The 18,781-nt window shown below is 38.2% G+C and overlaps 1 protein-coding gene across 2 annotated transcripts in view; it reads right to left on the reverse strand.

Annotated features, from left to right (window-relative positions):
* The window catches only part of G3BP2 (G3BP stress granule assembly factor 2), a 43,384-nt gene that overhangs the window by 16,550 nt on the left and 8,053 nt on the right, over positions 1–18,781 (reverse strand). For both annotated transcript variants that reach the window (XM_020988463.2, XM_020988462.2), the window contains exons 2-3: positions 3,825–3,943; positions 1–82 (exon numbers count right to left, since the gene is read on the reverse strand). In XM_020988463.2, the coding sequence (XP_020844122.1) occupies positions 1–82; positions 3,825–3,919 (177 nt within the window). In that variant the 5' untranslated portion in view covers positions 3,920–3,943. The remainder of the gene's footprint in view (positions 83–3,824; positions 3,944–18,781) is intronic.

The raw sequence follows: 18,781 nt of genomic DNA on the forward strand, positions 1-18,781 counted from the left end.
ATTTTGGCCATATACTGCTTCCTGGGGCTTCCCACTAGCATCCACTCCACCATGAACATAGGAAGAATTTCTACCATAAAACCTGTAAAGACAATTGAATAGTTATTATTGGATTCATCAAGTGCTTTTCTCGAATTATACCATGGCAGTATCAATAAGAGTTAACAAAAAAATTTTAACGGATTACATAAACATAAGCTCACCTTTTGACAGAAAATTGAGGTTATTTGCCTTGGGCTTGCTCTTTTCCCTTTCCTTTCCTCGCAAAACCCCTTGATGCCATCATCTCTCACTATGTCCTCTTTTCCTTCAGTATCTGATAATGAGGGGGCACTTCTTACTAAGGCCAGCTTTTCATGTGCCCTTGATCCCATCCTCTCTTGTCTTCTTCAGCAGATTACTGCCCCACCTAACCCCCATCTTGAATGTCTCCCATTTGCTGATTTCTTCCCTACTGTATTCAAATATACCCATACCCAAGTCTCCCTGATCTTAAAATACAGTATCAACAAAACCCGGACAGATTCTATCATTCCTTCAAGCTATCATCCTCTCCAACCTTTTAGTCAAAGTACTACCAGAAAAGGCTATCGACACTTATAATTTCCACTTCCTCTCTTCTCACTTAATTTCCAAACTTTTGCAATCTGTATTTTGACCTCATCAATTGGTTGAAACTGCTCTCTCCAAAACTGCCAACAATCTCTGAAGTGTCAACTCCGAGGGTGTTTTCTTAGTCTTCATTCTTAACTTCGGCTAAATGGCACTGTTATCCAACTTTTTCTCCTGGCCCCTCTCTCTTCTGAGTTTTTGTGACTCTATTCTCCCCTGGTTCTCTTTCTGAGTTGCCTTTGCAGGCGTAGGATCCATATTATGTCCCCACCAACTGTGGCTCTACTCCAAGGCTCTGTCCTGGGCCCTATTCTCTTTACTCTTCAGATTGGTGACCTCAGCTTCCATGAGCTTCATTAGCATTTCCATTCAGATGATACACATCTAATTTCCCAGCACAAGGCTCTTTCCTGAGCTTCAGATCCACACCTCAAACTGTCAAATGGATATTTCAAACTGGATAGCCCCGAAACACCTCAAATTCAACAAATCCAAAACAGAACTTAGTGCCTTTCCTTCAAAACTAAGTCGTCTCCCCAACTTTCTCATTGCTAAAAGTAGAAAGGAAAGGGGCTTATCAGATTGGTACTAATTAAAAAAGATTGATCCGTGGAACAGATTAGATATGCAATATACCAGAAGCAAACAATATAATGTTTTATAAACAGAGTGCTTTATGAACCTAAAGAGCCCAAATACTGAGCATAAAGATGCACTATTTGATTAAAAAAAACTGTTGGGAAAAGTAGAAAACAATACAGCAGAATTATCTCACATCACATTACCAAGAAAAGCTCCAAATGGATACATGACTCAGAAGTAAAAGATTACATAATAAACAAATTAGAGGAACAGGGAAGGAAATAAGCTTTTCTAACTATGGATGGGGAAGAGTTCATGACCAAATAAGGACTAGAGAGGATCACAGAAGATAAGATGGACCATTTGGGATTACGTAAAATTCAAGATTTTGTACAAATAAAACACATGAAGCTAAAATTAGAAAGGAAACAGGTTAACTGGGAAAATTTCTTTTGCAAACATCTCATTTACAAGATATGTAAAGAACTAATTCAAGTATAGAAGAATAAGATTCATTCAGCAAAGAATGATCAGAGAGCATAAAGAGTATCAATAACCATATGGAAAAAATGTTCCAGAGCACTAATAATTAGTGAAAAGCAAACCAAAACAATTATGAAGTTCTTCTACCTCACATTCATCAGTTGGCAAAGATGACCAAAAGAAATGGAAAATGACAACTGTTACAGCTACGCTAATAAATTTATTGGTAGAGCTGTGAATTGTTTTGCAAAGCAGTTTGGAACTATACCCCAAAACTCTGTAAACATAATCTTTGACCTAGTGATACAACTATTTGGCCTATACCTCCAAAGAGATTAAAAAATTAAAAAGGACCCAATGTACAAAAACATTTCTAGGATGTCTTTTTATAAAAAAACCAAAGAATTAAAAACTAAGAAGGTGGCTATCCACTGAGGAATAACTGAAGAAATTATGGCATATAAATGAAACTTGGGGAAAATTACATGAACTGATGAATACTGAAGTGAACAAAACCAGGAGAATAATTTGTACTACAAGAAAAACAACTTTGAAATACTTAAGAACCTTGATAATGCATTTTCAGAGGACCACTGATGAGGAATGTTACTCACCTCCTGAGAGAGAGCTGATGGACATGGTACAGAAGGAGACACGACATTTGTGAATATGCCCAACGTGGGAATTTGTCGTGCCTGACTATGCTGATTTGTTTCAAGAGCTTTGTTCCCACTCACCCGCACCAATCTGAGGAAGTGGCAGGGAGAAGGAGACTAGCAATCGACATCAGGGGGAAAATGTCATTTAAGCATCTTTTTTAATATAGAGAAGAGGTAGCCAAAATGAAAAGACAAGAGGCAAGTAGCTTTGAGAGTTACATTGAATTACAAGTGGAATCATGGAGAGAGAGCTGCATTGGAGCCAGGAAAACCTGGGATCAGGTCTCTCCCCTGACCCTTACTGTCCTTGGGCCAGCTGTTTAAATACACAGTGTTCTAAGCAACTAAGACTCTGAGTTAACGAAAAGGTGCTGACCTGCATTGCTAATGAGAGTTCCTTACTGGAAACACCTTATACAAATGAAATTCAGGTAGTCTCCCTATCCCTTAAAATGAAAAATAAATTTCATGTATAATCCTTTTCTTCTGTTACACTTTGCTAGTTTTATATGGTGTTTGTTAATATCATTATAATTATTAAAACTTTCCCATTTCTGTAAAAAACAAAAACCAAAAACAAAACAACCTCCCCCCCAAAAAAACCTATCATCTTATTCATTGCAGCTTCCTAGGTTTATAGCCTCAACTCTTCCACTCAACTCCCAAATACACTGCCCAATCTATCCATCTTTCTATGTTTACACCATTTCAACTATATATCACCATCTACTGATACAGTCACCACCAGAGCTCAGGCCTTTATCACTTCTCACCTAGACGACTGCAGTAGTCAGATTCTATCAGTCTCTCACCACTTCAGTCTACCTTTCACACAGCTGCCAAAGTGATTTTCTTTAAGTGCCCCAACTCAAATTCCAGCAGCTTTTCTACCGACTCCATGATAACAAACTCTGTTCAGCTTTTAAAGCCCTTTGCTCTCTTTCTAGCTTTCTGATGCATTGCTTCTTTTCCTGCCCTCTACAGTCCAGCCAAACTGGGCTTATCTCTCTCAACCAGCCAGATAAGGCTTTTTGTGATCTAATTATCCTGTATTCATTTGGGATGAAATTATTGATGTACCTATTGTTTCTGTAGATAAAAAGCAAGATCCTTAAGTAGTAACTTTCCTATTTGTTCTTTGTATCCCTAGCATTTAGTTCAATACATTATGAAAGACTTGCTGATTAACTATATATAATAACTCCATGTATTCAGAAAGGGTAAAAATAAAGCATTTTGATTAGTGTTAATATTCTGAAAAGAGATCCATAGAATTAAAAATAAATAAATAAATAAATAAAACCATGGGGCAAAAGCCAAGGTATCACATTCAAGAATAAGAGAAACTGATAGAAAAAAACAGAGAAAATTAAAGAGGGATGAATAGAAACAATAACTGTATGAGAACCATAGCAACTCAATGCAGTCTCCTTTGATACTGAGCACAATAAAACTGTCTTTAATTTTAACTGTGTATTTTCTAATTACCTATGCAAATATTCTGGGGCCTTATTCAACAGAGTATAGTACTGCCTCACAAATTCCCGCCCGACGAGCAGGGGACTTGGCTTCTCCATCACCATTTCTTTGCTGCGCAATGTCAAATGCTGTAAAAGGAAAAAAAACAAGTGTTAACTATACAAGCAGTTATCTTTTCAATGAGACAAACACTATGGGTGACATAATATGGAGAAATCAGACTGTTTTTGTCCTTACCATCTTGATCTCTAATCGCTCTACCCCTTCAGGACTTTCCAAGGCTGTCAACCCTACACTGACATCACTGGCTTCCCTCTTCCCTAGAATCCCTTGCCCTCTTGTCCTATCAGTGATCACACTTTGCCAAATCCCAGCCTTGGATTATTCCCACCATGTACCTCCTTGTTCCTACTCACTTGCTGATGAAGAGAGCTGTAGAAAACACAAAACTATAGACTGGGTCCACCACAAATTTATATGAAATAATCTCAACTGGATCTTTATGTCATACTTCACTGAAAACACTGAGGCCATTTGCCGAGAGCTCTCTCTTCTCTCCTACTCATCCCACAAAACTTGGCCATGCCCCCCTACTCTCTCTTCTTTTACACTTATACCACTTGAAGGTGGCCCTTTCTTGCCACCGCCAATCTTTCAACATGCACTCTTGGATTCCATCCTCTCTTACCTTCTCGTGTAGACTAACCCCTCTATTACCCCCACTTTCTAATTTTTTAATCACTCCCTATCTACTTGCTGCCTATGAACCAGGTCTCTCTCTATCCTTAAAAGCTATCACTTGATTCTCAAGTCAACAAATCAACCACTGTGTTTAAATCAAAGAAGGTTACAGACAACCTATGGACTACAAAAGTTCACTTCTAGGTAAACTTAAAGAGAGAAGCTGATAAAAGAACATTCAAGAGTAATCCTCAATGTCAAAAAGTCTGGAAAGTATATCACATGATAGACAGATGAAGAAAGTGGGAATATTTAATGTGGAGAAGAGAAACATCAACAGGACACATCAAAGTAGTCCTTAAATATTTGGAGGGCTAGCACCTGGCATTAAGTTTATTCTGTGTTACTCCAGAGGGTAGAACTAGAAACAATGATGGAAAGTTATAAAGAGATAGATATCTGGAAATGAGAATGTTAATTAGAACTTTCAAAAAAATGCAACAAACTAGACACAAACACATGATCAAAAGCAAAGCCCATCTAGTTATCCAAGGATATGAATTATTTTCAAAAGGAATTCAGAATGTCAATAACCACATAAAAATACTCAAAATGACTAAAAGGGAAAAAGGAAATTAAAACATGAATGAAGCTTTACTTTATACCCAACATGGCAAAAATTATAAAAGATGCAAATAGTTCATGGTGAAAGAGACTGTGGAAAGAGAGGCATGGCAAAATACTTGTTTGTTGAACCATGAATTGGTCCAATTGGTCTAGAAAATGATTTGGTATTTGTGAGTGGGGTCACTAAACCACTCATATGCTCTTTGACTCAGAAAATACACTACTCAGTAAAGACATAACTAAAATATTAATAGCTGCACTTTCTGGCTAAACAAATGGAGACATATAACGCAACACAGTATTATTGCATACAAGCAATAAATGAGTAATTCAAAGAAAGACGAGAACTTGTAGGAAATGATGTAGAGTGAAGTAAATAGAACCAGGAAAATACATACAATGTAAATAAAAAACAACCCTAAAGAGGAGTTGAAGTAACCAGTCTCTACCAGGAAGAACAAAAGCTGAAACACCTCCTTCTTCCCAACAGGGAGATGGGGGGACTTAAGGGCACCAATTCCATAAGTTGTCAGACTGGTTGCCATGTTGATTGAGTTTGCTGAACTATTTGTCTCAAGGGACAAAAAGTATTGTGGTCTGAAAATAAAAAGTATCAATTTTTTAAACTGTTTAAAAATGAGCAAACAGAAAATGAAGTGGGCTCCATTCATTCCAAAATGAACTTTTATACTCTGGAGGTTGACTGTAACCTTCCTAGATTTAAAGTGAATTTCCCAAGCAAATGCTTATAGGAAGTCAGCCTCTAGCTGTCTAATATAAGGTGAAATGGCGGGGGGGGGGAAGGGGGAGTGGGGAGAGAGAAAGGGGAAGAGTAGAGAAAAATCAGTAAGAGTTAACAGGAGAGGAGGCATCTTAGCTAGACCTCAAAGGGGGAGACAAAAGGATTTTAATGGGCAGAAACCAAGAACAAATGTGTTAATACAAGGATGCAAGATGAGATAATAATCCAGTTTGGCTGAAATGTACAGCACCTAAAGTTAAGCAGTGCTAAACAGGACTAGAAAGTCATGCTAGAGTCACGTGGAGGCCTTATACATCAAGCTAAGGAGTTTGTGTTTCATTCTATAGGTAATGGGGAATGAATGAGAGTTCTTGAATAGGGAAGTGACAGTAAGACTAATGTCATTAGGAAGATTATTCAGGAAGCTGTGTGAAAGATGGATTGGGAGGGAGAGAAACTAAATTTACTTGGAAGAAATTACTTAGAAGGTTTTCAATGATACTATACACAAAAGGCAGGATGAAAGCTTTAATTAACTAGGGTGGTGGCAATGTGAATGAACAGGATGGGACAGATTTTAGAAATATCACAGAGGCAGAATTGACAAGCTGTGGCAATTGACTATGGAGGAGTAGAAAAAGGAAGTGGGTGTTTAGTCTTTGACAGAAATGGGGACTTTTGGAGGAAGAGAATGGTAAGTTCAGTTTGCAACACATAACGTTTGAGATACAGATAAACATGTTATGTTTGAGGTAGAGATAACCAGCAGGAGGTACGAGAATGAAACTCAGAGGAGAGACTGGCAATATAAACAGAGATCTGGGAGCTATATAAGATGATAAGTGAAACCTTGGAAGTTGATGTGATAAATGAAAGAATACAAAAAAGCCCCAGAAAGGCTAATATATGGAATAAGGCCAGTAGATTATATAATTAAAATGTCATCAGTAACCTTAGAGAGGATAGTGTTAGGGTGAGTGATGGCAGGCATTATAAATGGCTGACCACTGTGTACTGGGAAAAGCTGTGGTTAGGAGATAGAAGACCTAGGCTAAATCCCAGCTCAGTCAGTTACTTACTACCTAGTGACAACAGGCAAGTAATAGTGATAGGCAAGTAACCTCCTTGGGACGTCTGTAAAATGAGGGGATTGAATTAGGAAAGAAGTTCTTAACCTGAAGCCTGTGACCTTTTAATATATGTGTACATACATACTCACATATACACATACATAACTTATTCCTATGTAATTGATTGTTTGTAATCCTGTGGATTTAATTTTATGCATTTAAAAACTTTATTCTGAGAAAGGTCCAGGTTTTACCAGACTACTGCCAAAGGGGTCTAGGATGCAGAAAAGGCACAGAATCCCTAAATTAAAGAGTAGCTACAGTGCTTTCCATCTTAATCTACAATCCTCTGAGCATCAGATGAGTAAATAGAGGCAGTGGGTACAGACTACAGATGGAGAGATCAAAGATAAGTGAGAAAAAAGGAGGTGGGGGAGAAAGGAAAAGAGGGGAGATCCAGAGTACCAGAGATTTAAAGCAGGAAGGGACCTTCTAGAACATTTGGTCCAACCTTCATGTTACTGATACATTTTTCAGGAACATATTATATACAGCAAAATGATCAATAATTTAACAAATCTGAACTCAACAAAAAGTTCTTTAAACCATCACATTTGCCTCTTGCATAAAACTTTCTGATTCCCTCAGCTAAAAAAGTTTCTTCTCATTTATTATAGACCTTTGCCCTCATCACATTTTGCCCTATATCATTTCTACATATCTGTGTGTACACACACACATATACATACACCCCTACCTCTTTAGATTTACAAATAGAAGGTGCTTAATAAGTACTTGCATTTAACTAAATTTTTAGCAAAAATAATTTTGCCATCAGAGCACATGATGCAAAATATTAAAAAAATCACAAATGAAGGGTGAGAGGAATGAAAGAGTACTAATTCTAAGCTAATGAAAGACAAGCATTCACATTTTCACTTGTTCCCAGTAACCTATTCTTCAATCTGTGGCTACTAAGAGAGTCAAACTGTGTTGCAAGCCCTACACCCCACATTCTCCTCTATTTCTCAACCCAACTATACTAATTATTTTGTTTCCCAATTACAATCATCCTCTACTCTAAAAATTGTCAAACTCCAAATTGTGGACTCCCTTCCCCAGAAACCCCTTTTTCAAAGCCTACATTTTGAAGAGTACTTTACATAAGATAGCTACATAGCTACCTTGCTTAGATGGTGCTCCTTCTAACTGGACTTTTTTTTTCTCTGTAACTGTAGACCATTGCACAAACCCCTGAAACCTGAAAAAAGTGACTAAGCACCCAGGAAGAACCTTTTTCTCTCAAAGTTTTGCTGGTCTGAGCAAATGCTTTATTCACTGATGCATATTTGTTAATACACAAAAACATCATTTCTGAAAACTATATACTGTACAACAATGGCTAATGTCCAAATAATGACCCCAAAACTGCAATATCCTGGTCTACCCTTTGGGGGGGGGAAACGGGGTACAAGATAATTAAGACTTGTAATTTCGGTTTTATCTCGTGTGAAACTCACACTCTGATACAACAGCAACTCCTTTAAATAATCTTTCACAGGCTAGAGCAAAAGGCTGAATCTAAGATGACATTTTATAGATAAATGTAAAAGTCTTGCATTTGGATACAAAATAATTAATTTCACTAGCATAAGGAGAGATCTGACTAGAGAGTAATTCTTCAGACAAATGTCTGGAGAGTTGTTTTTAGTGGACTGCAAGTTCAGTGAGTCAGCAGTGTGATGCATTAGCCAAAAAGGCTTAATGCAAACCTGAGCACCACTAAGAGGTGCAGTTTCCAGGAAACCGAGAGGTGACATTGTGCGCTGCCCTCTTCAGACCTCATGTAGAACACTATGTACAATTCTCGCTCAGCACCATGGTTTAAAGACATCCGTTAAGCTAAAGTTTCCAGAGAAGGGTAACCGAGATAGGAAAGATCCTTGAGAGCAAGTTACACGAGGATCTGTTGAAGAAACCAGGTATGTTTAGTCTGGAGAAGAAACAGAGCATGTATGACATATCTTCAAGTACCTGAAGGGCTGTTACATGGAAGACAAGGGAGGGGAGGAGAGAAGAAAATAAGCATTGATATAGCAGCTACTATGTGCCAAGCACTGTGCTAAGTGCTTTTACAAATACCATCTCATTTGATCCCCCCAACCACTGTTACTATCCTCTCTTACAATGGAGGAAGTGACTTGCCCGGGGTCATACAGTTAGTTAAGTGTCCAAAACCAGATCTGAACTCGGGTCTTCCTGACTCCAGGTTCAGCACTCTATCCATTGTGCCACTTAGCTGCCAGGGATTCAATTTATTCCGTCTGACCCCCAGAAAGCACAATGATGAGGAAGGGATGAAAACAGCAAAGAGGTCAATGGAAGCTTGATGCCAAGAAAAACTTCCTGACTATTAAAGCTATCCAGGATCAGGATGGGGCTGTCCTGAGAGCTGGTGAGCTTCTTGCAGATCTTCAAGCAGAAGCTATCTGACTACTTGCCAGGGATTCTTTTTCAGGTATAGACTGAACTAGGCGGTCTATAAGGCCTCTTCCAACTATTAAGTTCTATGATGGTCTACTGTCCTTTGGGTAAACTGCAACTTTAATTCCTTGGAAATTATGGTATTCCATGGTTTGAAGATGTATAACATCACCAGAAGAAAATTAATACTAAAAAAGATGGACCCGTATTTTTTTTGTAATACTACAAAAACTGGAAACAAAGGCCACCATTTTGATTGATGAATGGCTATTGAATGACAATAGCACATGTAACAAAATGCTACTGTGCTACAAGACATAACAAATATAAATGCAGAGAATCACGTGAAGATTTGTATGGCCTGAGAGCTAAATAAGCAAAATAAGGACAAACAAGCTATACCATATCAAGGTAAACATAAAGGATAAAAATGAAGTTAAATGCTCTTTTAGGATAATAAGTGAGTTTGGTCCTTTGTTTTTCAGAAAAGCTGCTACCATTCAAGAGGGCTATTCAATTCCCAAAGCCAATCTCGCTAACTCTCTCGTGCCTATTTAATTCTGGGACCAAATGAGTCTGTCCAGGATAAGCATACTTATGTGGCAAAATCTCCCAGATGTACATCTGTTAGACTACATGGACAGTATCATAGTATACAGGCCAACAGGCCTTCTTTATCCACCTGGTTTTCCTCTGCAGCTGAGTTAGGACTAATTATTTTGAGAGATCATGGGTTGTCATTTACCAAGCTTGACAATACTTGGAGTTGAATGCAGCCAGTACAACAGAAGCATCTGCAAGACCTCACTATCTATATGGATTCCTCTCCAAAATGCCATCTACAAGAACAATCAACACACCAAACAATTCCTTAATGAAGGTGTGAAAGAGAAACAGGTTTTTGTTAACTAATTACATTTTACAGCAAACCATCCTTAGTGACACTGCCTAAAAGGTACAGAGAAAACAAGACTCTACTGTGTTTATTTGCTGAACGGAAAAAATACATTTGAAATAGTATATATGCTGCCAGCTTTCTTCCACGCATGTTCAAATCCTACAAGATTCAGAGATAACTGTTTCATGTATTCAACTGTAAATATCAAGCAAAGTATGAAAAACAGAGAGTACCAAAGGCAAGATCACAACATTTACTATATGGGAATGTTACTGATTGTGACCAGAATGAAAAATATGGTTCTAACTACATTTAGAATACTGTTTCTAGAGTTAGGTTCCATATTTTTGGAAGGATGCTGACAATCAGAAAAACATCCAAGAAGGTGACCAGAAAGGCAGGAAAACTCAAAACTCTTCAGATGAGGTTTAGAATTAGGGATGTTTAGCCTTAAGGGCAGGCTTACAGGGATAAATGATCACCCTATTGCTGAAATATTTGAAATGTTCTGTAGAAGGGGGATTAGGATTAGCCTTATTATGCTTAGCTCCAAATGTGAAAACTAGGACCAATGATCTGCAATTACAAGCATGCAAATTTTGGCTCAACATAAGAAGTAACTTTCCAGTGCCTGGCAAGTTCTACTTGAATGTCCCACAGACATTTGAAATTCAGCATATCCAACAGAAGGCATTATCTTTACCCCCCAAACTCAGGTTTCTTCCTAACTCCCCATTTCTGTCCAAGGCACTGCCATTCTTCAAGTCACCCAGGCTTGCCATCTACAACACTTTACTCACTCTCACAACCCCTAACAATCGTCAACCAAATCTCTCCACTCATATCACACAACCTTGGGCCTTAAATACCTCTCTACCAGACTACTGAAATACTCTCCTAATTGGTCTTCCTATCTACATTCCCTTCCTTCTCTAATTCATTCTTGGCAAAGCTGGTGTTTCATTTCTATCATCTAGGGTCAAATGTCACCCCTGCGGGCAGCTAGGTGGTGCAGTGGATACAGCACTGGCCCTGGAGTCAGGAGCATCTGAATTCAAATCCAGCCTCAGACCAAACACTTAACACTTACTAGCTGTGCGACCCTGGGCAAGTCACTTAACCCCAATTGCCTCACCAAAAAAAAAAGTCACCCCTGAACTCAAGAAGCTCCAGTGGGCTTTCTGTTGCCTTCAGGATAAAATACAAATCCCAGTTGGACATTTAAATCCTTTCACAATATTATTCCAATACATCTTTCTAGATTTATTTATTACTCACTTAGTGCACATTCCAGACAAACTGGTCTACAGTCAATATCCCCTCCCCCAACCTTTTTTGTACAAGCTATCTCCCAAGCCTGGAATGGGCTCCCTCCTTCAATCCCCCAGAATCCCCATTTCCCTTCAAAACGCAGCTCAAGCGCCACCTCCAACTAAAGGTCTGGGCCTTCTGCAACTGTTAGCAGTGCTTCCACTCCACCCCCAAAATTATTTTGCCTATAATTTATACTTATTATTTAATTATTCACATGTTTCTGACCAACAAAATATAGGCTCCCTACAGGTAGAGACTATTTTCCTCCTGTTCTTTGTATTTCCAATACCTAGCACAATGTAGGCACACAGGAAGCACTCGTTTTCCCTCTGGAGCCAAGCATAATAAGGCTCATCGCTCTTCTACAGGACATTTCCAATATTTCAGCAGTACAGTGGTTATTTTTCTCTGTAAGCTTCCTCTTAAGGTTAAACACCCCTGATTCTAAACCCCATCTCCAGGGTTTTGAGTTTTCTTGCTTTTCTTGTCACCTTCATGGATGTTTTCCTGATTGCCAACATCCTTCCTACCTGGTTACAGAAACAATATCACTGGAAATATATTCAAGTAGAGGCCTGTCTTGGATTTTGTATCACGGTTAGGTCACATTTGCATTCATGTCCATTCTAACTGCAAGATTGTTTAGCTTTTTACACCTGCCTACTCACAAAAGCCAATGACTATACCCACTTTTGGGAGCCAAATTTAAGGTAGCTCAAAAGGGCATATACTTATCAAGGTCTGAATGAACTCTCCTTTGTTAAAAACAAACAAACAAACAAACAGTAGGCAAGACTGGTAGCATGGGATATCACAGATATCTGCCTGATCCAAATGCAAGATGCAATTTCCCCTCAAATCCGGCTTTTATAAAACCTGAGAGTGGCTTATACTCATATTGAAGATAACCAACATAAAAAAAAAGTAACGAAAGTAGGAAATAGTTGTTTTTTTTTCAAAGCCCATGTGAACTCAAACTTCCCCTAAAAAAAAAATAGCTAGAGCTGGTAATGAATTTTGTCTCTTCTCTTTTCCCATTCCACCCTTGGAATCACAAAATTTTAGAGCTAGGTCAACCCAAATAATTTGATCCAAACCTCTCATTTTACAGATGAGGAAACTCAGGACCACTCATCCAAGATAAGGCTAGGAAATGGAACTTGAACCCAAATGTCTCGGCTCAAGGTCTAGTGTTCTGCACCTTGAATAAGTACCATATTTTGTGTAGAAGTGCTGAAGGTAAAATGCCCAAAGCTATGGCAATGAGAGGAAGAAATTAATGGAAGTTCATTTTTAATCACTAAAAGTCAAGTTCCTTAGCAACGTTTGGCTGTACAATTTCCAAAAAATTAGAACAAAATCACTGATTCTTCATAAAGCACAGATCACCTAACGAATCGCTCCTCAAACTGCCTCAAATCTGCTTTGTAGGGGCCTACAAACTTTTAAAGTGTCCACACTATGCATTTTAACTATAATTTAGTATTTGCTAAGCTGCATAGGCACCATGAGATAGGAAGAAAAAAGAGAGCACAAGGTTCATCGTTAGACAATAAGGAGACAAGAGAGGGACATTTTAAGAAAACCTGATAAGACAAACCAAGTTTACAGATTGTACATACTTTAGAAAAGTGCTCATTATACATTCTTTTAAATAGTGTTTCTGATCACTTCTCTTGTTCTATATGCTAGGTAATTTTCCCTCTCTGTTTAACTAAGATATCTTTTCCGAAGGCTCTCTGAAAAGAGCCAGAAGACCTTGGTTCTAATCACAACCCTTGTGTGTCTGTTTCCTTATACTTATAAAATAAAGGAGTGGGTCTAACTGGTCACTAAGGTTCTCATTTACATGCCCTTCAGTAAACCTCTATATTGCATAATGGGATGTAAACCTTGGGGATAGCTGATTTCAGACAAAAAGATGCTTTTTAAAAAATAATTTCTCCTTAGCAAATATGTAAAAGTTAAGCTCCTGAAAGATAGCAATAAACAAAACAAATACATACATACAAAACTAATATATAAAGAGGGTTTATTGACTATATCCCTACAGAGCACAGATCCACTGCAGAGGACAATGAAAAGGCTGGTTATGAGTAGAATAAAGTGAATAGGATGGTAAAAAGTTAAAAAAGAATGACAAGACAGCAAGATGAAGATGAAAAATGATCAGACTGAAGAGATGCCAAGAAATTCATGGATTCTAATAATAAATGATTTATATAATGCTTCAAGGTTTATAAAATACTTTACATTTGTCACATATACCCCCTCCAACAATTTAGACTTTTTGCTCCAATAAAGATTTGAGAGAATATGAATATCATGAAAGTCTGCTAAAAAAACCAAGAAACAGAAATTAAAAGTCAGTGACTTGTTGTGGTTCAGAATACAAATGTTTTCAGTGTACATGACAGCCCACCAACTGAGGGCTGTCTGATACCATGTAACATAAAACTGCTGGAGTATCAAAGAAACATCTTCCTTATCTCATTTACAGAGCTGCAATTATAGAAGTGTTTCATTCTCTGTCCTGCAGCAACATTTAATTTAGTTCTATTGTATCTATAAAATCTATGCACTGAAGCCTTTAAAGTACTAGTATACAAGTTTTTTACACAAACACAATCAATGCAGCTAAGACAAGAACCTAAATTAGACTGTTTCGTCATTGAGGGCAGGTTTTCAATTTCTTCTGCATCTCTAGCTTAGAACAGTACCTGGCACGTAACAACCTTGTTGACTGAAGTGAAAATGACAATTCATAATAATAAAAACTTTGAAGTCAATTATCTCTGATAAAGGTCTAATGGTCAAGATTAAGGAATATGATTTTCAAGACCTTCAAATAGTGTCTAATAGCCAGGAAATTGACACAAATACATAAGATCAAGAGCCATTTCCCAACAGATAAGTAGCCAAAGGAGATGAATAAATGATTATCAAAACAATTGCAAACTATTAATCATCACATAAAAGACTGCTACAAGTCATTGGTCAAAAAAAAAAACCACAAATCAAAACTGAGGGGGGGGATGGGGATATACTGTGGAACTGAGAATTAGTCCAATCATTCTGGAAAGCAATATGGAATTTTTTTAAGAGACTCAAGTGTCCATACCCTTTGATTTTGAGATACCACGGCTAGGTAAAAAGCAGTAAGGACTTCCAAGGTGGAAATGTCCCATAAATGCCAAAATTAATAAAAATAAATAAGTGAAATTTTAAAAAGCACTTTTTGTGGTAGTTAGAAAAAAGTGGAAACAAAAGTAAATTAAATCAACTTGAGAATGGCTGAACCACATGCAGTACAAGAATGTAGGGAAATATTATTGAATTATAAGAAACTGAAATTATCAAGAATTTGCAGGACATTTCCCCCCTCTATCTTTAAATTTTTTTAATTGATCTTTTGTTTTAAAATCATATTCATTTCAGGGTATCTCTCTCCCTCCTTCCCCGACAAAGTCATTCCTTATAAAAAGGATTTTTAAAAAAGGGGAAGGAGGAAAAAAAGCAGTTCAGTGAAACACATCAAATCTGACAGGTTAGCTGCAATATCACCTCTGAAAAGAAGGGGAGATGCATATTCTCATCCCTTTTTCAGGGCCCAACTCGGTCATTATAATGACATAGCATAGAATTTCATCTTCATGGTTCTTTCATTTTACATTGTTATAATAATTTTGCATATGGTCTTTCAGGATCTACTTATCAGTTCACAGAAGCCTGACTTAGGAAGTGAAATAAGAAAGAAATGAGCAGAATCCAGAAAACATACACAAAGACACCAACACTACAAATGGAAAACACACACAAAAATGAAACTGACCACTGTGTCAATTATATTGACCAAACTTGGCTCCTGAGAAGAGCTGAAAAAGCAGCTCTCAGTTCCTTTCGTGGGAGGGGTGGTGAACTGAGGATGGTGGTGAGGTGAAGTCTATTTAGATGATCAGACATTCAGTGTGTCACAGGTGGCTTTGTTGAATTGATTTTTTTCTTTATAACTCTTATAAGGAAAGGCTGACTGAGTGGGGGGAATATATTTGGAAATGAATGTGATTTTAAACCAAAAAGTCTCAAGAAAAATACAAATTCAAAATAAAGTGCTAACATCTCTTCTGCTTAAAGAGATTTTATTGTCAGTAATTGGTCAATATCAAAATGAGACATCAGACACTTCAGAATCAGAGGCTACAAATCAAAATACTACTGATAACCAAGGGTTCAGAGATCTTCCTAACAACCAAATGAGTAGTTATGAGTTAAGGAAACCACTTCTATAAGAAATGGGGGGCTGGGGAGAATAACCCTGAGTAGGTAGATAAAAGCAAACATCTGGCTAAACACACACACAGACAAAATGAAGAGTTGGAAAATCATGTTCATATATGGAAATATATACAGACAGCATACACACTCTCACCATAATACTGAATGACTGTAATGTGTGGCTAAGAACTGAGATATGACCATGGGGTGGGGGAGTGAGGGGATGGGGGAGGAAGGGTCAAAAAGAGGAGATAGTTCTAACTTAAACATAATCCAAACTATGTCTAATATAATGCTAACTTACCCACAAATGTAATAGAAAGAGACATTAGCCAGTAACCAAAGGTTACTACTCTTATTTGTTTAGCTATAACAAATACCACACAGGTTCAATGTAGTCGGCTACCCCGAGTGGTCAACATCCTGAGCAAGGAAGAGTACAAAGTACTATGGTACTGGGGGGGGGGAAGGGGAAGAGAGAAAATATAAGAATATACCTTGAACAAACAAAACCACCACCAATTTAGTCCACTTAAGTTCAACTCTACTTGCTTTCCTTTATACATGTGCATATGATGTTTTCATTTTAAAGTTAAGAATATACAGATTCTATCTAGTTCATTTGAACCATAAAGGTTGCTTTCTAACTCATGATGATACTCTGGCAGAAGTTCCTAAAGATTTCTGTGTCATGGGCCATCTGGTAAACTTTTCAAGTGTGTGTGTGTAATTATAAAAGAAAATTATAATGAAATACAATTATCAGAACTTCTTTTTTAAGCTCAAAGACCCCAGTTAAGAAACCCTGCTCCACAGCACTCCCAGAGGCAACTATTCCAATTCATTCATTCCTCTTCCAGCACCCAGCTCCTTCTCTACCTTCCCTCTCATTCTCAGTAGGACACGACACTTTTTACTTGAGTGGGAAAATCATGGCCACCTGGTGTTCTGTAAGCACCCTCAGATCCACAATTCAATTTACCTACACCTTCACCCAGCCTCTCATTTTGCTCTATTTGCTGAGGAATAAATGAACCCCCTTGATGCCAAAGCTAAACCCACCCCATGTTCATCAATGCCCTCTCCTCCTTTCTCTTGCTGCTTCAATCTCTCCCTTTCCATTATCTTTAAAAAAAAAAGTCTTTATTCTGAAGCCTCCACCATCATTATAAAACAAAAAATAAAAACAAGCTCTCTCTACTCCCCAGCTGCAACAATCACCTCTTATGTGAATGAATCCAAAATGTCTCTAGGACTACATTTCTAAGTACTGGATGGCTATTTCTACTTGCACATACTGGCTTCCACAAACTCAATGTCAAAAAGCAAATTCATCCCCTCTCCCCTAAATCAGAGCCTCTGTTCCTCCTCCTGGCTTGCCTTTTTCTCTCAATAGCACTGACTAGGCTCAAAATAAACTATCTTTGACTACTCAACTTCCACTCCAATCCCAGAAACAGCCAGTTTAGTTGGAATGTACAGTGGGTTAAGAAGAATAAAGAAATATGAAATAAATCTAGAAAGATATGCTGAAGCCAGAATGTAGAGTTTTCAAAGAGGATATATTTCATTCTACAGGCAAGAGGGAGACCTCTGAAATTCTTGAAGAAAGGAGTAACATGGTTAGACAAGTGCTTTAGGAATCTCGATCTGGCAGCTCTGAGGAACCAGAGAAGAAAGGGACTGAATAACTGCTATAGTACAAGTGAGTTAATGTGGGCTTGAAGGCTGATGACTTTGTGACTAGAGTGAAGGAGAATCTTTAAAAACCTTGCCTTCTACACTCCTTTACCCCATCTCTTCGCCTGTCCCCTCCCCCCAGAGTCCTGAGGATATAGTTCTACAGTTCCTATCCTCAATCTTTAGCTTCTCCACAGGTTCCTTGCCAGCCTCCTTGGAACATGCTCAGGTTTCTACTCCTGGACAAATAATCTTCACTTAACCCTGTCTGATGCTACTCCCAAATTGTCCTCCTTTCCTGTGGTTTATACCATGTGTATTCCATGTCTGGGTCATTCTCCAAACCCTGCAATCTTTCCCCCCCACCATTTACCTAAAACTTTTTCTTAAAAGCAGCCAAATGAACCCTGTCAAATGAATGGCATTTTCTTAGTTCTCATCCTTCTCCATCAGCATAAAACTCTTGTTCCTCCATTCATGCTGCAACCATGAAACTTTTCAGGCCAATACTTAATCACTTTTTGCTCGAACTTCCTTATCCCTCACCCATAAACATACCCCTAAAGCCTATTATGCTAATCCATGGCCTGTTGTTGTCTGTCCTTTGTTCTCAAAGAGGACCATGGCATCAGGCAGGTGATGAGATGACATGCAAGTGAATTTAATTTAAGTGAGGGAGGACTGTGCAAAGTCATAAGCCTCACTTTCTCCTCCGGAGCCATCTGCTGATTAGGACAACTGGAGATGGCCCTGGATGCAGTGGGAGACCTTGGCCTTTTTAAGATAAGGTCTTTAACAGGTCTCAGTTTGACTGAGGCAGTGCCTATTCAGTGATTAAGGTTAGGTAAGAAATGAGGCAGAAAATGGCCTCTTCTACTGAGTCAAAAAAAAAATTAATCAGGTCTTCCTGACTCAGGTCTACTGCTCTATTCACTGTGCCGCCTACCTGCCATCTATTCTAACCCCTCCTATTACACTGGAAGAAAAGGAAGTCATATTGTAATCTGTTTGGTTCTAGTTGAATCAATCTCCGAAACCTTCTGAGTAAACAATGACCAAGTTGGACTTGGCCTGGAGCCTAATGAGAGCCAGAGTGATTTGGGTTTAAGGCATGGTCCTTAAGAAATTCTAAATATATACGATCAGAAGATGGGCCTAGAAAGGACACAGAGATGCCCACATTTATCACTACTAT

The sequence above is a fragment of the Phascolarctos cinereus genome, unplaced genomic scaffold (assembly GCF_003287225.1).
Source record: "Phascolarctos cinereus isolate Bilbo 61053 unplaced genomic scaffold, phaCin_HiC Scaffold_9;HRSCAF=440, whole genome shotgun sequence".
Lineage (NCBI taxonomy): Eukaryota > Metazoa > Chordata > Mammalia > Diprotodontia > Phascolarctidae > Phascolarctos > Phascolarctos cinereus.